Raw genomic sequence first — 27462 nt, forward strand, 5'->3', positions numbered from 1 at the left:
ACCTTTCTGGGATTCTGTGGGTGCCAAACACAAGCCATCAGACTTTACTTCTACCTTACACTGATACTTGCAGTACAAGACATCAGAAACACATTAATGTGGTCCCAGATTTTCACTTGAAAACGTAAAGCTTATTGTAAAGGGGTAGATTTTATCAAGGAAAAAAGTGGAACAGCATAAAAGTGACGAGTAAAATTCAGTGCCTGCAGTTCCCACAGGTGAGTATGTGACAGTCCCCAGGTCAGCAGAGGCCATGAACCAGAACAACACCAGGGCCTTCCTTCCAATTTGTGAGTAAGGAACCTCAGAGTTCATCTGCCCCCAGGCTGAGTCATGTTGACAGGACTGGACGAGGTGTTTTGGGGAGAGCAGGGTACAGAAGTGCTGTGCAGTAACCAGAGATGCTGTGATTTCATCAGCACTGAGAGATCTGGGCAGGGAGGCTGCTGCCCGCAGACCACATACCAAGGAAAGCAAGAACAACTCTGTGAAACGTTAATTAATGCAATGAACCTGGGGAAATACCACAACTACTAACAAAGCAACTAAAGCACAAGACAGCACTAATTATTACAGCAATCAAAGCAATAAATCAGATATTCTGAACAGAATGTTTTCACTAGCCTATGATTTATGCCACTGTGAGGAACCCCATTCGTGCCTTGAACGCAGCTGGGCAGAAGCAGATGGGAAGTGGTCAGTACCACAGGGAAACTCCAGAATTGCTAAAAAGCACCTTTTGTTGCTCATTTAGATCCATTTCATGCATCTGGCACCCTCCATGGTGTTGATACATTATTTGCCTAATTCGTGTGAGTTCCTCCAGTCCATCCCCAGCACTTGTGGCAAATCTGTGCTCACATTTGACAATAAAGTCACGGTGATGTGATTTTATTGCTGCTGTTATCATCACAATTATTATTAAAAATCAATAATGTAGATTGTTCAGCAAAACACCCAGTAGCAGAATCGACAGCAGTACATCTAACAATTATCAGCACATTATCAAACCCATATTGTGTAAGGAGGGATCTGTGTCCCTGCACTGAGCTCTGCTTTTGGCAGTTTCTCTAATTTATTTACAGGAGAAGATACTTCTGCAGTGAGAAAATTAACTTGTACCACTGCAGCCTGCGAAGTCTGAGGCAAACCTGAAGCACACAACAGTGACAAACCCTTGGCATCTAGATGGGATTTGCCATCTCATCTCTGATAAAACACATTTTAACCTGTCAGTCTCCTGACAGCTTTTACTTGTCTCTTTCTTTTACATTTTATTCCATAATTTTTAAAAACTGGCAGCTTCTCTAGCCTTTTACCAAAAAAAAAATTAAAAATCAAAACACATTTTAACCATTCTCCTCTATGTTTACTCTCTCAATCCAGAGCTAATCATGCACTTCCCCAAGGAAATCAGAATCTGCAAAGGCTTGTGTATTGGTCTCAACACAATGCTCATTTGACTTTATATATATATTTCTATGTAAAATCACACATTCATGTCCAAAAAAGTAGAAGTAAACTAGCAGAGCAAAAATCCATGAGGAGACTGAAGTATCTGGTGCTCTTGGTTTCCATCTGCCTCTCTCAAACCCATACCTTGACATTTTTGCTTTAGTAAAATATTAAGTTTTTGTTTTGTTCATGCAGAAGCCAAAAATCAGTCTTGGAAAATAGACACTGGAACCTGTTTTCCACAGAAAATAAATGCTGCAAACAGTTTCCAGCTAAAATAGGGGAAAATATTTTACCTAGCTGTACTCATAACATTTTTCTCTGACAAAAATGTTCAGCTTCTATAGATTCCAAGAAAGTCCCAAGTCTACTAGCAAATTCTGAACGTTTGACAAGCACAATTTGAGAAAGCCTCGTGGGGAAGCAGTGATTAGAGAAGGCAACTGGCAGCTGGGAAGCCCACACTGTATTCCCTGTTTCATTACTGATGTCTCTGGATGACCTTGTCAAGTCATTTAATGCCTTTCTGCCTGCCTTTCCCTATCTGCAAAATGCTTAGATAAACACCTCCCTTTTGGAAACTCTGTAAAATTGTTTATTTTGGAAATAGTTCCTTGGATGCTAAACTGGCTCTCGGGTGCAGCATCAGATGAAAAACACAAGGGCCACAGGACATAAATGTCAATCTAATATTTTCTAATTAAACCATCTAGATTAAACCATGTAGATTAAACCATCACAGTTTAATAGGTTAACCTCATCCCTGAAGGATTTACTTCAGATGAGACAGCAGTTATTTAATTTTATTTATATTAGCCAACACAAGATCATCAATGCAAAGCATACAGGTAAAGAAAAGCAGCAAAAAAAAAAGCCATAAACTTATTTTTTCTGCTTATATATACCCAAGTTTCACCTTGGCCAGGTGTATTGTATTGCAGTGGGCAATGCAAGAACAGGGATTAAAGGCACTGGGATGGCACCCTCAGGGCAGGGGATGGCTTAACTCATGGTGATGGGCATCCACCAGCCCACTTGGGGCACTCCTGAATGGTCCCTGGCTCCTCTGGGCCCCCTCAATGTCCTCAACCAGCTCATGCGCATTTTTATCATTAATGAGCCAAGGTATGTACTATAAATGGGATACCAAAGTGCAGTTATGTCACCATCACTCCTTGTCCAAGGCAAGTGTAGCATTACAACATTGTAGAAGCACCTAATAGCTGAAATGGGAGGAGAGTATAATTGTGATTTATTAATCCAGCTGTTCGCTTACTCTGGCTAAAACCATCACACACATTGAAAACAGCTTTTTTGACAGTACAATTCAGGTACCACAAAAACCCCTGTGGCAACTTTAGGAAGCAAACGCCACCAAAAAATAGAAAGGGAACTGAGAGTGTAGGACAGCATTTTTACAGGGACTTGTCATATTCTACCTGAGGAAGGATGCATGCTGACATCTTGGCCAGGTTCCACGGGCATGTCACAGGGGCAGTGACAGACAGCGAGAGCTTCACATCCTCGCCCTCCTCCTTGCTGCGCAGCTCCGACCGCGCTCCCTCACGCCACAAAATGGCGGCCACGGCCTCCGCGCTCCTCTCTCCCCTCAGCGCCGACGGGCGGACCCGCCACATCGGCACGGCCAGGGGCTGCTTGGGAGCAGGGAGAGGCTGTAGCCATGCTGCCCTCGGAGCGGGAGAGGAAGAAGAGGAAAAGGAAGGAGAAGAAAGAGAGGAGGGAGCCAGGAGCTACGCGCGGCATCGCTGAAGCGAAAAAAGCGAACGCACCTCGCAAGGACGCGTCGCCACGGAAGATGCGGCGCGAGCCCCCGCGCGCCTCGCGCTGATTGGACAACAATTCCCGCCGCTCGCTCTCTCCGTCTTCCTATTGGCTCCTGCTTCCCGCCCAGCGCCCGCGCGCTGCCCGCCGTCGCCCCTCAGAGCCCTCAGAGCCCTCAACCCCCCCCGAGCCCCTCAGCGCGGGATGGCGGCGGCTGGCAGCAGTCGTGGCTCCCAGCCTGGGCTGGCTTCGGCTCCCGGCAGCGCCGGCGACACCTCCCTCCTCGGTAGCGCCACAGTGTGGCCCTTGAAGCGCTACGGTCGCTTCCTCCCTCCGAAGGACGGTGACGATGAGGGGCAAAACACCTCTTGGAAGGTGCCGGCGGCGCGGGAAGGGTGGTGGGACGGCGTGGGGTAACTGACTCTGCTGTGAGGCAAACACGAATAAATGAGGTCTTGCAGGTGTCTTTTTGCGAGTCTAGAGCGGGAATCGGGAGAGATTTTGCTTCATGAATTATTAATGACAACACATCAGAGTGTTAGTGGCCCACTTTTTTAAATTCCTTCATTCAGCAGTAACCTGTGGTATTAAAGTCTAGAGATGAAGGTGGAAGAATCCAGAGGGTTGTCCCAAGTAGTTAAATCTGTATATGGAGGTATAATTAGTGAAAAAAATTATTTAATGTGCTTCCTGTCTGTGAGAGTGAAGGATAAGTTGCATTAGTGAGACAGGAATTACACACCTGGCTTCTAATAGCACGTTTGAGACTTTTATTTGGCACTAGAAATGGGAATTGTAGATTCTGTGCTTGCAGGGCCAGATTTTCCTTTTTCTGTCTTTTTAAAGGTGTTTGAATCAAATGAAGAATCAGGCCCTCTTGTCCTTACCATTGTGGAGTCTGGCCATTTCTTTATTTCCCAAGGGCGAACAGTGCTGGTAAGTTTGTCATGTCTAATGGACATTTTTCCTTCATGTTATCATCAGTATTAACTTGGTTTCTTGTCTCAGCTTCATCTTCTCTCCCACTGAGTGGGAACTGTCAATTTTGTTTTGCTCGTGGTAATTCTCATGTGCTGCCTTCCCTTCACATTTATCAGAATAATACTAAATGCAGTATTTCCTGCTGTGGATCAACATCTCTTCTGAAGTTCTAAAAATCTAGATTAAGAGGTAATGTTAAGTGTTGCTGATGTTGAAAGATATTTGGGGTTTTTTTTCCCCTGATTCTTCTGACTAAGCAAACAGGAAAATACACTGTTTAGAAATAGGTAAAACTATCATTTGCTGTGTGGTCCAGCTGACTGCTTGCCTGCTAGTACTTTGGTTTGACAATCTGGTTTATCAAAGGTTTGTATTTTCTATGCTGGATGATGAGATTTAACATACAACATAAGATCCTTGGAGACAAAATCCAAACTTGTGTCAGCTGGTTTTCCTGTAGCCTGCACTTGCTTAAGCATAACCAGCTACTAAACTAAAGATTTTGCAATGACACCAAAAGGAAAATTGTGTCTGGAAGGAGTGGATTTGATGCTCTGACACAGAGGACCTTGCTGGAAGGTGGAATTAAGTGTGTTGAGTGCACATCACCAGTACTCAGTGGTGATAACCAGGAGGAACTGGCTGATAAATGTGTTAGAAAGGTATTACAAACTACTGGAAGATGCTGCAGTGTAAAGATAGCAAAGCTTTTTTAACAGAATGTGTAAGAGACTGTGTTGCAGCTTTAAATATGTATAAGCTTATAAATTAGTTTTTACTGTGCCTCTTAAAGGGTCATAAACTTAGAGAAATTTAAGTATAGGGGAGAACCATGGATACCCTTGAATTTTTTGGCCTGTGTGCTAGGAACACTCAATAGTTAATGCATGAGCTAACAGAGAGCTGCTGCTGTGGATGGCCCTCAGCTCATTTAGGGAGGACAGGGTAAAAAGGGACCATGGAAAGTACTTTAACTGTTGTGTTGAATAAGAAAAAGGAAAGAGGTTTTGAAAATGTGGATGGAAATGAGACTTGCTGCCATCCCTTACCACATTCTGCTTGGAATGCCTCAGTGCAGGATGCTCCTGTTCCCAGTGGCTGTTCCTGTTAGTGACCAGTGACTGACATTCCTCTGGAAGTCCTTGAAGTAAACACATAAAAGCTAACAGCAACTTCTGATAAGTAACCCAAGTGCAGAAAAGGCACAACCCAAAGCTGCAGCCCTTCAAAGACTTGGCTGAACCTGGCAAGTAACAGGGCAGATAAAAGTGTGCTGTGGGGAAGGATGAGGGATCAGAAAAGCTGCTAAAAACTTGGCTGAGAAAAGCACTTTCTTGCAGCTCTTGTGTTTAGTGGCCAGTGAAGCTTTCAGGCAGCTGCTTTGCTTGAAATGCCAGATGAGGAATTTCTGGGATCTGACAGGACTGTTCCAGCTTCTAAGAGACACTGAGATACTGTGGGAGCTATCACATAGTGCAGGAGAGGTGGAACAGACATGCTTGGTAGATGTGACCAAAATAGAGTACTGAGAGTTCAAAAGAAAAAAAAAAAAAGTTGTTTTGGTTTATTTCAAACATTTCTTTTGGCAGTGCTTCTGTGCCAGCCTTAAAGTTGACACACTAACATTGAGAATTTGTTAAAGAAAAGTTACATAAAGTTGGTTGTACAGCCTCTTGATTGCTTTGGGTACAGCTCTTTGAGCAGGAGTGTCTGGGCTGGTGGCACAGGTGTGTTCTGTGCCTGCAGGACTGAACTGGTGGGACTGGTGTGTACTGGGACTGTGTGTTTCTGAGACTGGAGCAGCTGCAGTCCTCCCACTTGTCCTCTTGAACAGACCTGAGTGGCTGAAAACCCCACCAAATACCCCACGTGCTCGTTTTCATAGAATCCCAGCATGGTTTGGGCTGGGAGGGACCTGACAGCTCATCCAGTGCCACGGGCAGGGACACTTGCACTGTCCCAGGGTGCTCAGAGCTGCATCCAGCCTGTTCTTGAGCACTTCCAGGGATGGGGCATTTTGCAAACTCCTTCCCGAGATGCCACATAACAACAAACTAACTTGCAGTGCTGCTCAGGCTGTATTTCTGCTGCAGAAATCATCAGAAGTGGTTAATCCCTGTGCTTCCATCTCCCTCCAGCTGCAGCTGTCAGTGCTGTCACAAACCTGTCACAATATTTCAGCAGGCTTTGCACGACTAAGGACAGCCCATGCCTGGAGCCTGTCACACTCCAGATCCACTCACTGGGGGTCCATTATCCTGTTCTGTCAGAGGGGATCATGCACAGCTCCTGCTCCACAGGGAATGCATCAGCTTGGATGGAGTGCTGCAGCTGGTGGCACGATTTCACTTGTGCTCTCATTTCCCCTTGCTGGCCTGGCCTGGGCTGTGTCCCTTGGATTGCCACGGTGTCCTCCCACACCTGTGTGCTGCCTTCAGTTGAAATTCCCTCTGGTGTACTCACAGAACTGCATCCTTTAAACTGTTGATGCCTTGTCTTTTGATCTAGCTCCTAATCCCTACTTTTCAGCCCTTTTGATGTGCTCCAGGCTCCTGGTTTGAGGGAACTGGATAACAATTATTGGAGCTTTGTACCTCTGCACAGCAACAAGATCTGGGTCACAGGGACACATTTCCTTCTCAACGTGCAGAACTTCAATTTTTGTAACATTTTCATTGATGAATAATAAAAGGGTTTTTTTTTTTTTCTGTTTCTCACCCATGAACAACATTTGCACAAAACTGAAAGAGTTGTGAAGAAAAATTTCTGTTTTGCTGATGGCTGGATCAATATCCATAGTAGGAACAACATTCAAGTGTTTCTGATTGCTATCAAAATATTTTGTCTGTGATGGGTGTACTTACATATTCTCTTAGTCCTTTTAATTTTATTGAAGTAGGAAAGTTAAGAAACCTTTTCCTTAGGGCCCACTGGCTCTTTTATGATCCGTTTCTAAGAACAATATTTATAAAATAGCAATAAAATATTCACATATCCTAACAACTGTTGTTTTTAATAAATACAGAAACAACTGTTTTCCTTTTGAAATACCATCTATTCCTTGTGTAATGGAATGAAGAGGAGGTAAATGGAACTTCAGAGCATGAAACATAAAAATCTCTGATGTGTAATGCAAATTAAAGAGTGTTTTGATTTGTTTTATTTTATTCTTTTTTAAACCAAATTCTTCATCTGGAATTAAATTGCATAATGTATTTTAGGAGCTGTTTTTACTGCAGTGTTGTTTAACAGACTGCATATTTGATGGTAGAAAAACCTCATTCTTGTCTACTGTAGTCAATGGAATTTTACAGGAATATCTCAACAGCATCTCTGGTAATTTCTGGCCATGCTCAAGACACATCATGTTCCATTTACCACAACTCTTATTTCCTTTCCCCTCTCTATCAACACATCATGGAAATTATATTTTGGTGTTTTATTCAGTGCAATTATTTCTGGTGCTAGAATTCATAATGTCCTACAAATGAAACAAATTGAAATTGTGAAGAGGACTTACTTAATAGGATAAAATTAATCCAGAGTAATTGATTTGTGACCTGCTCTTTTGAAGTGTAGACTAAATGTCCTCAGTGCCCTCCTGGTCCCCTCATGACTTCCAATAAGCTACCAGTGCTTAGGGTACAGTAGATTCTAACTCATTAATTAGGCAAGCATTCAGCAGGCATCCTCATGTTCCTGATGCTCTCTTTGCAGTGCCTGAAACTCAGGCACCAAATTTTGCAGATGAGATTCACAGCAGTGCCCTGGGCAGAGCTGGTCCCTGTGCAATAAATGAGGGCTCCTGACAGAGAGCTGGGCAGTGAGCAGGTTGCTAATGCTGCTTTGTGGTGGAGCCCTGCAAAGCCACAGAAGGTTGTTCTTTTATTAAAGTTTTGTTGGATTATTTAGTACCACAATTGCAGTTCAAAAATCTCAATTTCAGTTTGTTTATTTCAACCTGTGCTGTTGACATGATTGTTTTGGACAAGCTGAGAGTATCCTGCATCAGCTTTCCCATTTCTGTTCCATGTCAAGGGCTCCTGCTCTTTCCTTTTCTCTTGCCCCAATTCTCCTAAACCTAAGCTCTTAGAATTTATTAATTTTTTTTAGATTAGTGATGTCTGTTAATGAAGTGTATTTACCCTAGAGTTTAATGTGTGCTATCAGTCTGGGAAGTACATATTTTATTCTGAGAATGAAAGAATACATTAGTGGGACACCTGAAGAGCTTCAGCCAGCTCATCCCTGAGCATCCAGTTCCCCTCTCTGTGTCACTGGGGAAAAAGCCCCAAAAGAGCTCAGGCTGTCACTGAGGTGTTGAGGTTTGTGCTGAGCTGAGGGCCTGCCTTTGCTGTCAGGGGCTGTGGGCTGTGCCCAGCCAAAGCCCTGCTCCTGCAGGCAGTGTCTGCACTTTGGCCAAAGCCACTCTCTGCTTTGTCCCCTCAGGGGTGGCTCTGTGTGTCCTGTATTCCCTCCCTGCCCGTGTGCACACCGAGCACTCTGCTTAGTGAGACCAGCCCTGTGTTCTCTGCCACAGACACAGCAACACAAGAGATGGAGGCTCCAAAACTGATCTTGCAAAGCTTAACATCCTTTCATTCCTTACTCCTGTCTCTCTGCCTTGATTGGTAGGGTTGGAAATGTTTGCTGGGACAACTCTGTGCTTTCCTCGCTCTGCAGGCTGTCTTCTTTGGGGATTTTTTTTGGTTTTTTTTGGTTCATGTTGGCTCTTCTAATCTTGACTCAATTTTCAAGACAGCTCAAGCTGCAGAAATCAAGCCTGATGTATTTGACCTTACTTAGATATTGGAAATAGATACAAACATTTCTACTTCCAGGTGTGTTACAAAGGTAGTAATGAAGACTGGAGTGCAATTATGTTAGAAGTTTAATTTTCACAACTTTATTCTACAGTCATTAATGAAGAATTTGTACTTTTAAATAGAAAACTGCTTATTCTAGGAAAAAAAGCTGTATAATGGCTGACTGTATCAAGCCTGATGTATTTGGCCTTACTTAAATATTGGAAATAGATACAAACATTTCTACTTCCAGGTGTGTTACAAGGTAGTAATGAAGACTGGAGTGGAATGATGTTAGAACTTTAATTTTCACAACTTTATCTGGAAATGGGTAGAAAAATTTCTACTTCCAGGTGTGTTACAAAGGTAGTAATGAAGACTGGAGTGCAATGATGTTAGAAGTTTAATTTTCACAACTTTATTCTACAGTCATTAATGAAGAATTTGTACTTTTTAAATAGAAAACTGCTTATTCTAGGAAAAAAAGTGTAAAATAGCAACTCACATTCTCTTTTGGAAATGTAAGGAGTTAGAAATTGCTATTTTTCAGATTTATGCAAGCATTTGATTTAGAATCTAGATAATGTTTCAAGCATTTGCAGCTTTTTTATTATAATAACCTATTCATATAATAATTATAATAACCTATTAACCCTTACTGTAGTGATCACCATTGATCACCACTTACCTGTGTTAAATATCTCCAGTTTTCTGAAAGCATCTCAGTTTTGCCTGTTCTTTAACTTTCTGTATAATTCTTGAACATCATTCACCAGCTTTTTGTGCCTGCCTGCCCACACATCTTTATCTTTCTGTGTCCTGGGAGAATGGTTATCCCCAGTCCTTGGAGCTCCCCTCTCTGGTTCTGTTTTGATCAGAAGGATCTCTGTGTCACTGTGGGGACCCCTGGAAAGAACATTACCATTGCTCTGGTGCTGAGTTAGGCACTTCCAAGGATAAGCAAGGTGTTAGGCAGTAGAAGTGTTCAATTGTAGTAATGTCCACAATATCACAGGTCAGAAATGTGGGGATTTGAGCCCAACACAGCACGCTTTAAGCAGTGAATCCTGACTCTGTCCCAGCACACGCAGCTCTGCTCAGGGTGACACAGGTGGGCAGTGCCCTCTGTGCCTGGGAGGAGTGGCACGGCATTTCAGCCATCCCTGCAGCTTTGGTGACACCGCAGGAGCTGGCAGGGTGCTCAGAGCAGCACAGCACAGCCCTTCCCACAAAAACCCGTTCCCAAATCCCTCCTTCTGCCCAGGCTCCGAGAGCGGAGCTGAGCGAGGTTTGCTCCCCCTTGTGTAGAGGTGCCTTACCCTGGGAAAGGCAAGGGTTAAGGGGCTGTCTCAGGTGCCTCCCTGGAAAATTTGGAGGTAGATTGCTCTGTTTTCCAGGGAATTGTCCCATGGTGCTGCCCAGTGCCACAATGGTGCAAGCAGGATGTTGTCTGAGGCCTGTAGCTTTTCTCTTCTCCCAGCCAGCACCACCCTGGCAGCTGTGCACTATTCATTTATGCATTCAAATAATTAATAATAATTCATTATTCAAACATTTATTAAATTAAAAATAAAAATAATGTAAATATCATTTCTTAATTAAATAATTTATCCTTTAAAAACCTTATTGAAAAAATACATAACCATTTTATACTATATATACTATATATAGTAGTATACTATAGTACATAATACTTTGTTAAGACACTCCCACAGCTTTTTAATTTGTTCCCAGCCACAGTGGCATGCTGCACATATTAATCATTCTGTTGTATCTTCATATGGGGCAAGCAGAAGCATCCTTAAAACACTTTGTCAGCATCCATTAGGTAAATGCCAGCAATAAGAAATTTCCTCATTTCCTAAGCTATTCATGTTTACTGTTTTTGGTCATTTTAAATAGTGTTACCATCACTCAGCATAGAATCTGAGTGAAATACTATAACAAAATACTGTAACATAAATAAAAACTCATAAACATCTACAAGTAAACAAAAATACCGTGTTACCATTTAATCCCAACCTTAACCAAAAAAACCCATTAAGTTGCAATCCTGTGTGAAGAACACCTATCAGTGTTGAGACCTCCCTAAAGAAACAGAGATAACAACTAAAAACTAGAAAAATCCCCAGAGAAAAAAGAATTAAACCCTCAAAAATCCCTACAGACGAGTAAAACAGTTAAAACCAAAACACACCAGTGAATTACAGAAGGGGAAGCATGTGGTCAGAAGCTGAGCTCATCCTTTCCTGCAAATGCCCGTCCCAGTCCTCATCCACAGCATGATGCACTCCATACATTCCTTTGAGCTGTAAATTGGAGAACAAACTGCTGGATTTGCATTTCATGGGCCTGGCAGAAGAGGCAGCCCAGACTGCAGAATGTGTCTATAGCACTCGGGTTTAGTTTGTCTTTTTACATACTGGTTGTGATTTAAGTTCAGACTAGACCATGTTTGTGACCAAGAAAAAGCTTTTCCTCCTAAGCTGTTGTTTACAGAGAGTTTTGTTTGGAAACATCTGCCTTGTGCACGAGTGAGTCCAAACGAAGTGATGCAAGGCAGCACAGCTGAACTGCTACACAAATAACATTTCTTAGATACAGAGTCATTTTCCCTTCAGATAGGCTGCAGTCTAACAAAACACAGATAATCTATTCCTGTGTTGTTTAGCACCACAGGGTTTCTAAATGCTACAATAAAAAATATTCATAAATCGCACACAATACCTTCCAGCACAGCTCACAGCCCTCATTGCCCAGCAGGTTTCTGAATGCTGAAATGTGAAGTCAGAACAAAAGTATTTCCCAGTCAGTGCTGGACTCCATGGCTGTGAGGCTGGATCAGCATTTCTGGCTCCTGCCTCGTGGCAGCTGTGCTCACATCTTGCCCGCTTCCAAAACATTTGGGAAACATCTTGCTTTGTTTTCCCCTTCAGCTTAATTCTACTCAATCCTCTCTCTGAGAAGATTTTGGTCACAGATGTAGGAAAGAGTTTTCCTTTACCCCACTTTTGTTACAAGTTCAGTCATGGAGAACAACAGGGGTATGTGCCTGACTGAACATCGATGACCAAACTTCATAAAGTGCTGCCGTTTCTCTCCTCTCATGGTGAACTTTTGGGCTCTCGTGCCCCTGCCCCGTTCCAGGCTGCATTTTGGGGATATTCTGATTAATCTTACACTGCCCTGTAGCTTTGCCCCTGCCTGGCTGGCTGAAGTGGCCGCTGCCTGCTCAAGGGAACGGGGACCAGCCGCTCTGTTCCCTGCTCCGGCAGCCTGGTGGCAGCACCAATCCACAAGGAACGCTGCTTTTTTCTGTGTCATCGCCCACACCCGGAGCGTGTCGAGGGTCAGTCCATCACCTGTGGGAAGGCACAGTGGACTGTGATCCCGAAATACTGCCTTGCAGTTCCCAGGCCCTGCCCACGCCCCGCTCCTGGGTGCCGGCAGAGATCCTGCTGCCTTCGAGCAGGTAAGGGACACGTCCATTGTGTTCTTCCCTCGTGCTGCTCTGATCCATGCACCTGACCACACGCACTGCCCCAGCCCTGCAGTGACCCGGCCAGGCTTGCAGCAGCCTGGGCTAGCGGCAGGTGTCCCTGCCCCTGGCAGGGGGTGCCACTGCGTGGGCTTTAGGGTGCCTCTCAACCCAAACCAGGCTGTGATTCTGGGAATACGGGGACAATGATTTTAGAAATAAAGCGGTTAAATTTCTATTTCAGTTAAATCCAATTTGAGGGTTGGTTGGGTAATCAGGAGTACATAAATAAAAATTCCAAATGCTGGTTTTTCTCACTTGTTTTACCTCAGAAACAGGACATATAAAAGAACCTTGGTTAAATTTCTATTTCAGTTCAATCCAATTTGAGGGTTGGAGTTGGGTAATCAGGAGTACATAAATAAAAATTCCAAATGCTGGTTTTTCTCACTTGTTTTACCTCAGAAACAGGACATATAAAAGAACCTGGGAAACATAAAAAAAAAAAGTTGGTAGGAAAATTAAACAGTGACTGCCTTTTGTAATTTCTTTGAAAAGAGTTATTATTTTAAAGAGACAACATTTGTTCAACCTTCATCTCCAGTGGAAGGAAAAACACTGTAAAACCAGACTGAATATGGGAATAGCTATATTTAAATAAACAGTTGGTGTGTCTCCAAAACAGAAACTACTTGAAGTGAACAGCACAAGTGGCCACAACTTAAAGTGGTTTGGAATTGCTTCACTGACAGCATTTGGGGCTTGGTTCAGCCTCTCCCCATTGCTCACCAGGTGATCTCTCCCTGTTCTTCTGCCCTTTAGGCCTTTCCTGCTTAGCACGTCCTGCCTTAGGGCACTTTGAGTGTGTTCAGTGCACAGAGACACTGCAAGGGACTGGCCCTCAGCTGCTTCTGCAGCACACAGGGCAATTCTTCTGTCCCTCTGACCCCAGCTCTTCTGGGAACGGTACTTCCCTGCTGGCTGCATTCTGGAGGCTCTCACAGCAGAGTCTGTGATCCACTCTGCCTTTGCTTCAACTCTTCACGGTTTTTGAGAGATTCCTCTGTGAAATGCAGCTAAAAATCCATGTGCAGTTGCTGCATGAGACTGTGAAGCCAGTGCCAGCACAGTAAAGCAGCAGTCACTGAGGTGATTCCTGTTCCAAAATAGAATGGCAGATGGTTTTGGAGCCTGGGCCCACCAGGATGGATGTGACCTGTGGGGTCTGACCCTTAGGACCCCTTGAAAGCAGCCTGGGCTCAGGCCCTTGGTCATTGAAAGTACTGTGAGTTTGGATAACACGGGTGCCTGATTTCCTCCCGCCCTAACATTGATTCATTGTTTGGCTTTTCCCCTGGACTTTGCTAAGTAACGGCTCAGAGTGCCTTGGGAGACACAGTCCGTTGCTTTGCAGTTGTTTTTCACTTTCCTGTGGTGTTTTTACAGGAGGCTGAGCAGCCTGTCGAGTTTGAAGAGCCTGACAGTGATGCGACTGGAGTATAAAAACATCTTTATCCAATTAACGAAGCTGCTGCTGGCTTCCCCGAGCGGCACCGGGAGCCGAGGCCTCCCCGGGCTCGCATCAAGCGGGGCTGTGCCATTCCCCGGCTTCGCCTGCCCTCTGCTGCCCTCCCGGGCAACTTCAGCACGCAGAGCTCCACTCGCAGCTGCTTTATTCTGCTTTGCAGGGGGTTCCACAGCATGCACGAATGTAAATGCACAGAGGTGTGGAAATCAGAACGTATTGGACACAGTGTTGTTATTGGATTTAATCCCTGGAGTGGTGAAACTTCCACAGTGCAGTTGTTTGACAGCTCTAAAAACTGCCTAGCTGCAGTGACTGATATTCATTAGGGCTTTAATTACATCACAGAACTTAAATAAGTGCTCCTGGGTGCTGCTGTTTGCTGGCCACTGGTTTGTGCTTTATTCCAGGAAGGCTTTTCCCTGATTGATTCCCACAAGTGGCTGAAGATAGTGAGGAGAGCAGAGTGCCTGCTGCTCCAGGCACAGGCCAAGGTGAGCTGAGCTGCTTGCAACATTCCTAATACATAACACAGATGGAGAAAACCTCTGCCTTTTGGCTAAATTAAACTAGAAGGTGTAAATTAGAATATTTCTTTTACTCTAGATACTAAACAAGAACGGTTTGAATATTGATATCTCTTGCAACTGCTAATATTCAGTTTTTAGCCTGCTCTCTGAGAGTTAGCTGCTAAAACAGCCAGACTGGTTTTACTTCCCAATCTATCTGCCACAACTAACAAAAAGATGAAGCCAACCTCTTCCAAGATTCCTCTGAGTCAGACTGCACTTCAGGAAACAAACTCTCTAACGGAGCAATAACTGAGCCATTTTGTGGCTCCTGGCACAGCAGCAGCAGGCTGGTGGTTAAGGTATTTGGTACTCAAGGAAACAAAATGGACAAGGGTTTCTGGTCTCCCACTCAGCTCTCCTGATGACAAGTGGTTGGTTTGCCTTTAAATAATCTAACAGCACCTTCTTATTACCAATTTATGTAAAAATCTCAGGGTTTTTTGTTCTCAGATTAACTCTGATACTTTGTAAGTATCTCAGTGTTTTAAATTCATAGCTTATGCCTGAAACCAAAACACCTCTGCACTCTGCTTTCTATCAGCTTGTTAGAAAACCTGGAAAAGCTGAAGGCAGCTGGGTCAGGAATTAGTTCTGATGAACCTGCAGGCTGTTCCTTCCCAGTTACCAGAGCCAGTCCCCCAGTGCAGCATCAAGGGATTCTGCTAGCTCCTCACCAGCAGGACAAAACCAACATCACACTCACTCAAAGCTCTGAGGGGCACTTCAGGAAAGGAGGAATTTTAACAGCCTGAAATTAATTTGGTGCATCTCAGTGTTTTCTTACCATAAATTCACACAACTTCAGCTGCAGTTGTTTTACCACACAGCTTCTCTACTTTATATCCTAACAGTTGATGCAGCTTCTGTGCTCATCTTTATGATAAATTTCTGGTTTATCTTGTACTCCTTGTTTTTTGTAAGTCATTAATACTGCATTTACAGTGGAACTTATTCATCACTTCAAATAGGGCTTCAGTAGGGCACTGTGGGCTCTTGGCCAGCAGAATGAGTTTCAAAACTATGAACAGGAACAAGATGACTATTCTTGATAATTTTGCAATGAATAATTTCCCTTTATATTGTTTTCCTCGGGCTCAGCCCCCCACCCCAGCATGGAAGAGATACAAATGTAATGATTCCATGACATCAGGGTGCTTTAATACTTCAGCCTCTGTGTGGTTCAGGTGTGCCTGCCCAGTCCTCAGTTTATGCTATAAACCTTGACATATCACAGCTCTCTTTCCACAAAGAAACAATGTTTAATTTTCAAAGTCCACTATTGTTTATGAACTGCAAACTAAAGTATTTAACAGTCCTCGTGAGAAACCCAAGGGAGTCCAAATAGCTCAGCCTCAAAATTGATTTGGGGATCTAAACAAGCAAGTGCTCTTTGAAAGTGTCCTAAGGAAACTCCAGCCAAGTTCCTTTTGTGTCACTGAAATCAGAACTCACCTGCCTGGCTCTGAGAGGCTGCCCAGTTCCTTAATTAATGAGGGCAAATCCAGCTGGGCACTGGCAAATGAGTGCTGCACTTCACATTAGTTTGACATTTTTCCCTTTAAAAAGCACTGAGACAGGCTTTTGTGCTTACCCTGCCCTAAAAATCTTTTCATGGGATTCAAACATCTCCAAGCAGCAGGCATGTAAACACAGGGGCTGTCAGGAAGAGCTGCCTCATCTCTGAGACAGGAGCTTTAAAGTGAGAGGTGTCCTCGTGTTCCAGCAGTGTGGGATTAAAATGGGCATTGAAAATGGGGCTGACATTGGAACCTTGGGAAGATGAAGACCTAAATAAGCCAGGCTGGGTCAAGGAGAATCTGCTGCTTTTCTAGTATTTTAAGTTTTTTAAATGTGAAATTTCAAGATCAAACAGAAAGTTCCATTAATTTACTCTCTAAACACTGAATGTGCACCTCCCTTACATCAGCTCAAGGTGCTTAGGCCAAGCTTATCACACACCATAGATTCCATTCCCATTTCAGGGCACTTTGCTCAACCTGGGGCACTTATTAAAAATATCTATTATGGCACAGCCCAACAACCTGCTCTGGGGGGGTCAGAGCTATCTGGGAGTTTTCAGTAATTTTTAGTATCATTTCACTCTTTGAAGTAATGCATTTGAATTTCCTGCACTCGATTCAACGTGCTGGTTTCTGTTCAAGGAACATTTAGGTGAGAGCCAAACTGAATGTGTTGGTTTAGCTCCACACAGGCAGAGCAGGTAGGGTTGACTTTGATGCATCAGGAACATAAATCCTAATTGGAACGTGCCATTCCCAGAATTTCTAGTTCAGATCCAGAGTTAACTTCTGCTTACTGTTGTGTTGTTTTTTGTCACAAATAACTGTGCAGAGCTGGCACAGCCTTACAGGATACAGGATACTACCTGCAGCAACAATAAAACTTAATTTTCCTGCTACGTGTAAAAGCTGGGCCCTGGCAAGGCTTGTCCACTTGGCTAAACCTTGAATTAGTGACAGGTGGCCCTGCATCACTTACCCTTTTCTTGCATATTTTCACCTGATTATCAAATCAGTAATCAGTCTTCTGGTTAAGCTGCTGGGAAAAAATGAAAATACAGCAGGAAAACCTGTTTATTTGTTTCTAAATTGGCACAGTTATCCACAAATCTATTGCCTGTTTCCCAACTCCAACAAATATGGATTTAATCCAAGCAGTTGGAGGGGGTTCCAAGTTAATTTGATGTCCCTGTGGTTCTGAGCAGAACGAGTGCCGCATGTTCCGCGTGCAGTTCGGAGGCAGCTGCAGGGAGGAGATGCAGGAGCACTGCTGCAGCTGCGTGCAGAAACTCAGCGACTACGTCCCGGTGCAGGGGGCTGAGGAGCAGAGCCTCAGCCAGGACAGCCAGGCCATGGACACCGAGCACGCGGTAAGTGACACACACACCCAAAACCAGGCACCTCTGCCCGCGAGAGCTGGACACGGAGGGTTTCTCACAGCTGTGACACTGTCTGCATGAAACAGGAATTGGGAAATTGGTTGTACAGGGCAAAAAATGGTCAGAGCCCCAAAGTAACCCTGGATCCTGGCTGCTTTCTGTGTGCTCCTGGTTTGCAGTGGTAGTAGCTGCTACAACTGCCTATTTACAATTTGACCCTAACCTGGCACATCTAAAAGCAATCTCAGGAGGAACAGAACGTTTCCCCTCTCCAAGATAAAGTCCTGAGGTAACTGGAAAAGGCACAGACAGACAGCATTTTCCAGGGCGATTATTCCAAAATCTCTGCTCTCTTGGGTATTTGGATCCATCTGCAAGAGGCAGTGTGCTCTTGTGAGCATCCATCCACAGCATTCTTTGGAGTCACTCCTAGGAAGTTGTTTGTGACTTCAGTTTAGCCATGAGCTAACAGGCCTGTAGTTAAACTGTCATATCTTTCATTTTTAAAGACTGGAGCAGATGTGCATGCAGGTTCCATAAAAAGATGTCTTTTTACTGCAGAAGGTAGCTGAGCACATTCCCTTCCCGTCAGTGCTAAAAATGGAACTGCTTCCCCCCCTGCACATGCCCACACTCTGCTTGGTAACAAGCCCTTATTTGCATTTGGTATTTTCTAGCCAGATGAGACTCTCCCAGACTCCTGCACAAGCCTTGGAGAGAGAAGATCTGTAGCACAGCTTGCACAGGTAAAAAACAAACATCTCCTGTTTAGAGTCTGTAACTGAGCCTGAGAATGAGCTGTCTCAGATTCCATCTGGGAAATGCCTTCCCTAAACATTGGGATGCCATCATCTACACCAGCAAAACACTGGATCTGTGTAATGATCCAGAGCCAGGGAATAAGCAGCAGAACAAGGTGTTTGGTGGTGTAATCACCCCATTTGAATAGGAACAAATGACACACTGAGAGCAAAGAAATACCCAGAGGCAACATCCAAATGAATGGCTCTGGCACTGGTGTGACTCTGCAGAAATGACTTGTGCAGATCAGAGCTGAAGCCTGAAAATAATAATGGAATCACAGAATATCCCATCTAACCCTCCTCTCTGGCAGTGGGAACCCATTCTCCCTTGTCCCAAGTCCCTCTCCAGCTCTCTGGGAGCCCCTTTAGGCACTGGCAGGGGCTCTGAGGTTCCCCATGACCCTTCTGAACCCTGACCCACAGGAAAGCATCGCCATATTCCATGGACAGCTTCACTGAGCAGTTCTGGGTAAATACCTGGAAGTCAGCTATTGCTCACTTACTGGGAATTCAGGCCAGTGCAGAAGCAGATGGGCAGAAAACTGCTCTTTTCTGCTCTGCTTTAGTGCAGGTCCTTCTCTCTCTTCCTTACCCTTCCTTCGTAGTCTTTGATTGGCTGAGCACAGAATCCCAGACTGGGTTGGACTGGAAGGGACCTCAGAGGTCACCTCATTCCAACCCCAGTGCCACGATGCCCAGAGTTCACCCACCACCATGGGGAAAAGCTGACAGAGGGGATTAAACAGGGATAAAAAGGAAGTTTTAACATAAAAGCCCCATGCCTTCTAAAAGACATTTGGCTAAATGAAAAGCTTGGAAGTGCACACTTGGTTTTCCCTACACAATCCATGTGGCAGCACGTACACTCATAGAGGGTACACTGTTTACAGGATGGATACCCACAGGAAGCCACAGTACCCAGGAAATTGGCATTTCCGGGGTCCATTTCCAACTGAAATAATTGCAGGGGCATTTGACAGTGTGTAAAAGCTACACTGGAATCACACCTGGGCATCAGAGAAAAGCTCACACACAGCAATCCCAGCTGACTGATAGCACCCTGAGAGCATCAAACCCAGGCAGCTCCACGTTCCTCCAGCACCCAGGAGGGCTGGGGTGTGGCTGTGTCCTTGTGTCCCAGCTCAGGGTCCCCTTCCCACCTTCCGTTGCAGTCGGTGCTGCGGCAGCGGCCGGAGCTGCCCCCGGCGCTGCGGCACCCGGCCTGGAGCGCCCGCGAGCTGGGGCCCTTCATCCGCCTCTGCCTCATGGACCAGCACTTCCCAGCCTTCGTGGAGGACGTGGAGAAGGAGCTGCACAGGCTGGCCAAGGAATGAGGCACGCCCGGCACTCCGGGGGTGCACGCAGCTCTGCTGATTAAAGGTTGAGAAACAAGGCCTACAGCGGTTTTTGTCGGTGTTTTATTTTTAAAAACAGGTGAATCCACTTTTTATACATCATTGCACTTCAACAAATACACGGAACACGAATTCATGCAGCTACAGTTACGCACATCATGAGAACCCTGGTAGGTCTATTTCTACAATCTTTAAATCATGAGAAATTACAGTGTCAAACTAAAGAGGAATAACTAGTTGCATAGAATATCACCATGCTGTAACATTTCATCATTTAACCAAAAAAAAAAACGAAAAAAAAAAAAGAAAATTATAAAAGTTTGCCTGAATTGAATGTACAAGAATATGTCGAACACATCAGTGCAAAAGGATTTGAGAATTTACATGAGTTAACAAAAAAAAAAAAAAAATCACTTAAAAAGCAATCATATATATATATTTATAAACTGAAGGTTTGTTTTTGTTTCCAACTGCATCCCACCACCACCAGCAGCCCCTGGCACCACCCGGCCCCGACGCCCAACAGGACACCCCGCGCTCCACGGTTAAAGCCCTTAAGGAAACTCCAATGTCCCTGCTGCGAGCACCGGCCCGGCATCACTCCCTCCTTCCAGCCATACAGTAAGGAATGAATATCAGCAGCTTCAAAATGAACCACAACGACTTCTGGTTTCCCCTCCCCCAAATATAAATATATACTGTATATATCTTTAAGTTTTGCTGTACTTTACAAAAGAAGTCTCACTAGATGGCAGCGGTGCGGTTTGAGCGGTGCCGAATTTAACAGCTACAGGAAGTAAAAAACAGCGCATGCGTGAACCCGCCTGGCTACTGCTCGTGTAAAGAGAGGAAAGGAGGAAAAAAAAGCAACATTCACAGCACATCAAGCCCAAAAGAGTTTACACCTTCTACACGGAAGCATTATTAAAATTCATCTGGCTAGGTCATCCTTGCAGGAGAGGCTAAATAAGGCATGCGTTAGACAGTCATATTGTTGCTCACTTGGAAAGGAAAGAAAAAAAAAGAAATCAGAACTGGAGTTCTAGAACCAAGAGTTCCAACCCTTAAATTTAGCAGGTCATATTGCCATCAGTCTCTCAGAAACTTAAAGCTCTAAAAAAGAAACGAGAAAGAGGTGCTAGTCAATGGTGAACAGCGCGAGCCGCCGCAGCCTGCAATCCCCGCGCTCCCACCGGGGCACGGCTCCCGACAGCCCCAGCTCCACCAATCAGTCTGGAGGGCTCGGCAGCTTTGTCTAGATTTTGGCAAGCAGGTCCTTAAACCACCCGCCTGTCTGAGGAAATCAATGAGCGGTCCCCCCCGCGCTCCCTGAGGCGCAGCGGGAATGTTTAAGGCAGGGAACGCTTTGCTGCCGCGCCCCCAGCGCTCCGGGCACGAGGGCTGCGCCTGCCCGCTCCCGGCCGGGCGCAGGCAATACTTACATGATGAGCATTTTTAATTTGTGTTTCTCTGACGTAAGTTTTTGTCTTTGTGATTGTTTGTAGAATTGGTTTTCCTGCAGAAAGGGATGAGAGAGAAATGCATCAAAAATCAGTCACGGGTACAGGAGAAAGGGACGTTATTTGTACTTCAGTAAACAGCGTTCCAGTCTTCCTTTAACTGGCTGAAGACAACACGCTTTTAGACTTTGCATTTTAGCACAATATTTATTTTTTACCAAGATGCTGCTTTTCTTTCCTCCAGTGCTAAGAAACGCCAGAAGGTCCAACACCATCTGTAATGTCACATGCAATATCAATCCTATGATTTATCACCTCCCACAACCCCCCAGATTAACCCAAAGAGTATTTTTTTCCCGAAAACACACTTACATTGGCCCAGCTGGTTCATCATCTGCAGCAAGAATCCCGATGCACCCAGGCAGAGACAAGGGAAGGAAAGAAAAAGAGAGTCAGTGTTTGCAGGGGGCTGCAACGCGAGCAGCAAACTGATCTATCTACAGCATCAAAGGCCATTCCAGTCGGGAGTGCAAGGATCATGGAGTTACTGCTCTGGATTCGGGTTTAATGGCAGGTATGTTGCTTCAATGGGTTTAGTTAACACTTGGAATGCTGGTCATGAAGGACTGCAACTGTAGCGGACAGATTGGTGCAACATGGTCAAGACTCATCTTGTCCCCAAGTTCCAGTGGTTCAATCTCATAAAAAATAGATGAGGAGACAAACCAACGGTTCAGTTGTAAAATCCTGCTGGATGTTTGCTTGCATTGACTTTTTTTTTAACATGTATTTTAATTTTTAAGCCGTTTTTCCACTGCTGATGGGTAACTCCTGGTATATACCATAGAGGGTAAATACCCCACACTCATTTTCCCCCACAGATCAAACAACCTCTACATTCCCCATTTTTCTCAATGTTTAATTAGAAGCGACCAGGTTAGGAGGAGGCTGAAGGGGAACACTCGATTCCAGCCCCAACCGTGGTCCTTGGGCAGCAGCATCCAATGTCACCAGGAGGAGTCGGGGTGCTGGGACACCTCCGGACACACTTCAGCTGCAGAGGACTGACAGCATCATCCTGCCCACGGCCCTTGGCAAAACTCATTTAGGAACTGGCGGGGGGTGGGGGAAATCTGCCAATGGGAAATGTTTCATATTAACTCTCACGACCAATTGGGCTTTTTTTTTTGAATTCTCAAACACTGTTTTCTCCCACGCTGTAGTACAGAAGACAAAAATGCATTTACACAACAGTACAAGAGTCAATCCAGGAGCCCAATGCTCCCACAGATGGATTTTGGGGGGACCAATTCAGGCCCTGCTGGTTTTGGCACTTGACAGTTGCCGTTCCCACCTCGTGCCGGAGGGATTTTTCAGGGAAGTCTTTGAGAAACTCTCAGCAGGATTCCACAAGGGTGCTTAGTGCACATGAAGCAGTTATGGAAATTACAGTCTTACAGTGTAGGCATCCGCATGAGCACACGCCAGGAGTAATGTCGGGGAGAGGGGACATTACTCCACCTGGGCCCTCAAGGCAACGGAGAGGCAAAGCCACCGCTAGCACAGACAGTGACCAGAACAAAAAATACTTCAAAAATAAAGAACTAACCACAAACCAAGAGCTTTACAGCCAAAGTAACAGACTAGCGACACACCGGTGTCCACAGAATTCCAGTACCAGCAACAGTAACTATCGGACACGGTACAGAGAACTGGGACTAGGAAGGACAGCCAGACATCAATGTGCTGTTGTATATACAGTGAGATATACAGAGACACATCAGGTACTCAAACACAAAGCACAGCAGAGGAATCTACGGCTTCCTTCCACAAACATCTCTGGGAATCAAGGATCCGAGAGCAGCCGAGCTCCGCGCTCCGGGCGGGACGAGCCTGGGAGGGACAGCGAGCCCTGGCCCCCAGTGCCAGCGCTGCCTCTGAGACCCAACTCGGCTCCAACAAGCACCATCCACTGCTTTGGGAGTTTGTTTGGTTGGACTTCAGCAATAGCAAACTGCACCGAGGACACTCGCTACAAAATAACCATTTTCCCTCCTCTGCTCAAAGATTTAAATGCCCGTTACAGATCAGCAAGTTTGTGTTGTCAAAAAAACCAAACAAACCAAAAAAAAAGCAGCTTCAAATTTATAAAGGCTGCCATCGGTGATTCCTCACGAAGATCCCACAAAAAAGCCTACTGGGAATACTTTATTTGGTGGATCCCCACCACTCCTCCCTGTCCCATCTCTAACCTAAACCAGAGACAAAAAGACCAAGGGAAATTCCTGGTCAGCCGTTAAGTGCTGGCAAAGCATCCCCAGTACAGTACAGACACAGACCGAACCCTCAGCGAAACCAGGGGCAACAGAACAACAGAAAAACCAGTACAAAATCAGACTAAAGAAAAGGTTCAAAACAGCAAACTGAAATCCAAATTAGTTGTGAACGTGAATGAGGAAGTTTTCAAGAGTGTTAACGTTATGACTTGTGCGTTGTATAGACTGAAGCGGAGGTTAAACAAACTCCAAAGCATGCAGAGCTCTCACTTACCACCATTTTTTAAGGGTATGATGCAATTGAAGGGGGGAAAAAAAAAAAGAAGTCATAGTAACCGACAAGATCAATATCACCCAAAGCTTTAATGCCACAGCCCTGCTCTAGAACAGTCAGTAGCACCTAGGGCAGGGAAACGTCCCCAGCGCTGCCGGAGCGGCCACTGAGCACTGAGCCCCTCCTCCTGCAGCATGTGCAGGCTCCAAAACCCCCCTGCTTACAGAGCACAGCAATAACCCCCAGCCAGGCCTCTCCTCAGGGATGGAATGACCTGCTTCACGGGGTCCCAAAACTGCACATTCTGAGCCAAAATGGGAGAAGTGCTGCTTGGTTTTGACACGGGTAATCAATCCATGCAGGCAAAAGTATCTGGGAATTAAAACTGGAAGATGATGACAAGTAGATCTCCCTTAGCTCCTCCACTTGGATGGGAATGTGTTTTGTGCCCCCCCTCCCATTTTCAGCCTTAATTTACAAGGTATTTTACATGTCACTCAGTTTCTTTCACCGCCTTTGGAAAGCTACAGAGTTTATTTTTAGTATCAAATTAATCCTGGGTAGCATCTTGTGACTGGTGGAAGTTAAAAATGAAACACAAGCGGGTTCTTCCAGCACTAAGATTCCAATTTTTGATTCTGAAGGGATTCTACATCTGAGCTCATGCTTTAAAACCTGCAAAGAATCAATCCCAGACTGGTTTGGGTTGGAAGGGGCCCTAAAGCCCATCCAGTGGCACCCCCTGCCATGGGCAGGGACACCTTCCACAATCCCAGGATGCTCCAAGCCCTGTGCAATGAGGCACTGGGCACTTCCAGGCATCCAGGAGCACCTCAATGCTCTGAAGGAGCAGCCAGAGCCTGTGACAGCTCAGGGTCCTGTGTCCATTCCCACGGGGATACAGCAATGCTGCTGGGAACAGCTGATGGCTATGGCCTCATTATGTACCTGCCTCACAATCTGCTCACCCTGACGAATTTGAAGTGTGGGAGAGAAAGATGTGCATAAAAGGGAAAAAAACCCCCACCAAAATCACAGGTTACAAAAGGTAAATGGTTGCAGTTAAAACAGTTTGTTTCTTTCAATTACTTACAGTAATAGCAGGAACAGGAAAAGTCAAGAAAAAAGCAAAAGAGGGTTAGAAAGAATGTGGGGATTTGGATGGAGCTTCTGCAGAGCCAGGAGAAGAAACACATTTATGGGAAGTCTTTGGATTAGGCTGAGGAATGAGAGGGGAAGAATGAAAAGGGACATATTATAACCCAGTCACCTCCAGGCTTTGGATTTACAAGTACAAACCATTCCCATTCCTATGGGGAATGGAGCCAAGAGGTTTTTACTTTCTACTTACCCCAGAAAACACCCTTTAAGCCAGGGGCTGTGCTGGTTTTAGACTATTTTGATGCAACAACAGCAGAAAGCCCACTCCTTTAGCAACCTTTGCTAGGCTACACTCAGGTGGTGCTGGCTGATCTATGGAAACCAAGCAGCTCGAGCTGTACTAGAGAGAACAAAGCCATTCCCTGCTCTCCCTGCCCAGGGCAGCACCCTGGCATTCCCTGCTGGCACCTCTCGCGCCGGGCATGCAGCCACGTGCCAGGGCATGCCACGCTCATGCAGCTCTCACCCCCAAAGCCACGGAAGCTGCACGTGGCCAGCCCCCCTGGCACTGCCAGCCCCCCTGGCTCTGCCAGCCCCCCTGGCTGCTCTCTGGGAACGGGGAGCGAGCTGGACACTGCCTTGCCAGTGTAAGGCAGGTCAGAATTCACGTTCTGAAAGGATGCAGGAATTCAAGCGCCATCTGCCCTCCCTTCCTCCTTCCAGCACGGGATTTGGGTGTGCTGGGAGGACCCCTCATCCACAGGCTCTGCAGCAAACCCTGCTCCAGGCACCCCCTGATGCCACTGTTTTGGTGGAAGCAGGGATTTCACAGGTGCAATGTTCCTTTTCCTGCTCTCCAGCGGCAGGAAAAAGAATCAACTCCCAAATCAGAGTTCTGAGAAGGAGGAAACATCAGCAAAGGAGCTCCTGAGCAGCCCTGGCCCGAGGCACACCAAGCAGCTCACGGGACACACAAAGCAAGGTCCATGCAAAACCGAGGCCTGCAGTCAGGAAATGCCAAAGTTAAAGGAGTGTCCCTGCTCTTCCAGCACGGCAGCGCTTCCAGCAGAGGGAACATCTTTACACTGAACTGCTCCAAGTGTACCAGGAGTCCATCACCCTCCCCAGCCTCCCATGGGCACGCTGAGCCAGGGCATGTGAAGCCTGTAGAACATGGAGATCTGAGGGAAAGGGAAACATTCAATTGTTTCTTTGGGCTGGCCAGGCAGAGTTCCCAGGTGCTGGAGAAAAAGTTCCAGAGGTCTGAGGATCCTCTCACCCAGAGAACACTCCTGTCCCACCAGTCACATCCCTTGGGACTAACTGGGCACTTGTGCCCAGCACCAGACTGGTCTTGCCTGAGGAGCTGACCCAGCACATCCCAAACCTTGTCATTTGTGTAGGTCTAACTGAGCCAGCCCTGAAGTATCACCTGGGCACAGCACGAGGTGAGAGCTCATCGTGGGCACCTGCAGCTCCCAGCATTATCCAAAACCAGCAGCTCATCCTGCACTGCCCCAGTCAGGAGCCAAGGTGCTCCAGCAGCTCATTAACAGCTCCTCCTGCTCCAAAAGCCTTTGATTTTCCTGAGCACAGGATGTGGCCACGTTTAGCAGCAGTGATTTTCTCCAAATTTTAAAAACAATCCTTAGAAGTGGTCTGAGTAAGCCACATTTCCAGTTCTCTGTGCACTCCTCAGCAGCCAGATGGTGGCCAGGACACCTGAGGGATGGTGGCAGACCCCCTGAGGTGGATGTGTGGCACCTGCACAAGGGGACACCACAGGTCCAACGCCTGCAGCCCAACCCTTGGGATCTTTACTGGGATCTGCAGCGAGAGCCATCCCCCAGCAGAGCCAGGGGTAACAGATCCACAGGGGCCATCCACCCTCACACCTGCGGTGGGACCTGGGCTGACACACACTGGGGGACAGCAGAACGGCATTCCAGAGTTATTCCACCCTGGGAAGAGGGGGTGATGATGAAGCAATCTCAGTGTCTAAATTTGAAGAGGTCCAAAGAGGTCCAAGGAAGGGCAGCAAGAGCTCAGTGGTTGCTGCAGCAGCACCTCACGTGGAGCTCTGCCATGAGCACATCCCTACAGGTGAGCACATTCCACTGACCCCAGGACTGGAAAAGCCAGCAGAGATGCTGGCTGGTGCCAGCTGCTGTGGATGCTGTGGATAAGGAGTGCTGCGGGTATTGGCCTCACCCTGCTGGCTCAGCCACAGCTCCCTGACGCTCCTTCCCCGGCTCCCTGCAGCAGCGGAGGCGGAGGTGTGATTTTGGAAGGGGGAGCTGAAATCCCAAACGCCGAGCACGCCGCTGCATTCCAGCATTAACTTTGGCATTTCATAACCATGTCTTGAAAATAATAAAATTCAGGATAACCTGAGTCAAACATCCACACGTGGCAATCAGGAGGCTCCTGATGATTTCCCACGTGTGCATTTGTGCGTGCCCTGCTCCCGGGGCGTTCCCCACCTCGGCAGCACAGAAAGCTTCGGTGCCAGTTTGGAAAATGCACAACAATCCAAGGAATGTGGGACTCCAGGTGGCATGATGCCAATTGGGCCCATCAGCCAGGCAAACCTCATCCCCAGCTACGGACTGTCATACTCAGCATGGATTTTTCCTCCAGGAAAGGGGACAGGGAGAACATCTGACCCCCATGGAGGTGCACCAAGTCAGTCCCCA

General features: G+C 46.0%; 2 protein-coding genes across 3 annotated transcripts in view; one reads left to right on the forward strand and one right to left on the reverse strand.

Moving 5' to 3' along the window:
* Positions 1–3441: 3441 nt before the first annotated feature.
* REC114 (REC114 meiotic recombination protein) lies at positions 3442–19679 on the forward strand. The gene is made up of 6 exons (XM_041468789.1): positions 3442–3612; positions 4084–4173; positions 14437–14520; positions 17324–17488; positions 18175–18243; positions 19473–19679. The coding sequence occupies exons 1-6, from the start codon at positions 3442–3444 to the stop codon at positions 19632–19634; spliced, it is 741 nt and encodes a 246-aa protein (XP_041324723.1). The 3' UTR covers positions 19635–19679.
* Positions 19680–19702: 23 nt separating this feature from the next.
* Positions 19703–27462, reverse strand: part of NPTN (neuroplastin) — a 39781-nt gene continuing 32021 nt past the window's right edge. The window contains exons 6-8 of one of the 2 annotated variants that reach the window (XM_041468788.1): positions 21488–21497; positions 21098–21171; positions 19703–20768 (exon numbers count right to left, since the gene is read on the reverse strand). In XM_041468788.1, the coding sequence (XP_041324722.1) occupies positions 21111–21171; positions 21488–21497 (71 nt within the window). In that variant the 3' untranslated portion in view covers positions 19703–20768; positions 21098–21110. Of the gene's footprint in view, positions 20769–21097; positions 21172–21487; positions 21510–27462 lie in introns of both variants that reach the window. The other variant, XM_041468787.1, reaches the window with a different exon arrangement.

The sequence above is a fragment of the Pyrgilauda ruficollis genome, unplaced genomic scaffold, assembly GCF_017590135.1.
Source record: "Pyrgilauda ruficollis isolate IOZ18807 unplaced genomic scaffold, ASM1759013v1 scaffold23, whole genome shotgun sequence".
NCBI lineage: Eukaryota > Metazoa > Chordata > Aves > Passeriformes > Passeridae > Pyrgilauda > Pyrgilauda ruficollis.

Excerpts from the sequence above, each read along its gene's own strand:
- REC114 (XM_041468789.1), top strand. The coding sequence starts at position 3,442 with ATGGCGGCGGCTGGCAGCAGTCGTGGCTCCCAGCCTGGGCTGGCTTCG. Across the intron at positions 3,613-4,083 it reads GGCAAAACACCTCTTGGAAG|GTGTTTGAATCAAATGAAGA; the intron begins GTGCCGGCGGCG and ends GTCTTTTTAAAG. Across the intron at positions 4,174-14,436 it reads CCCAAGGGCGAACAGTGCTG|GAAGGCTTTTCCCTGATTGA; the intron begins GTAAGTTTGTCA and ends GCTTTATTCCAG.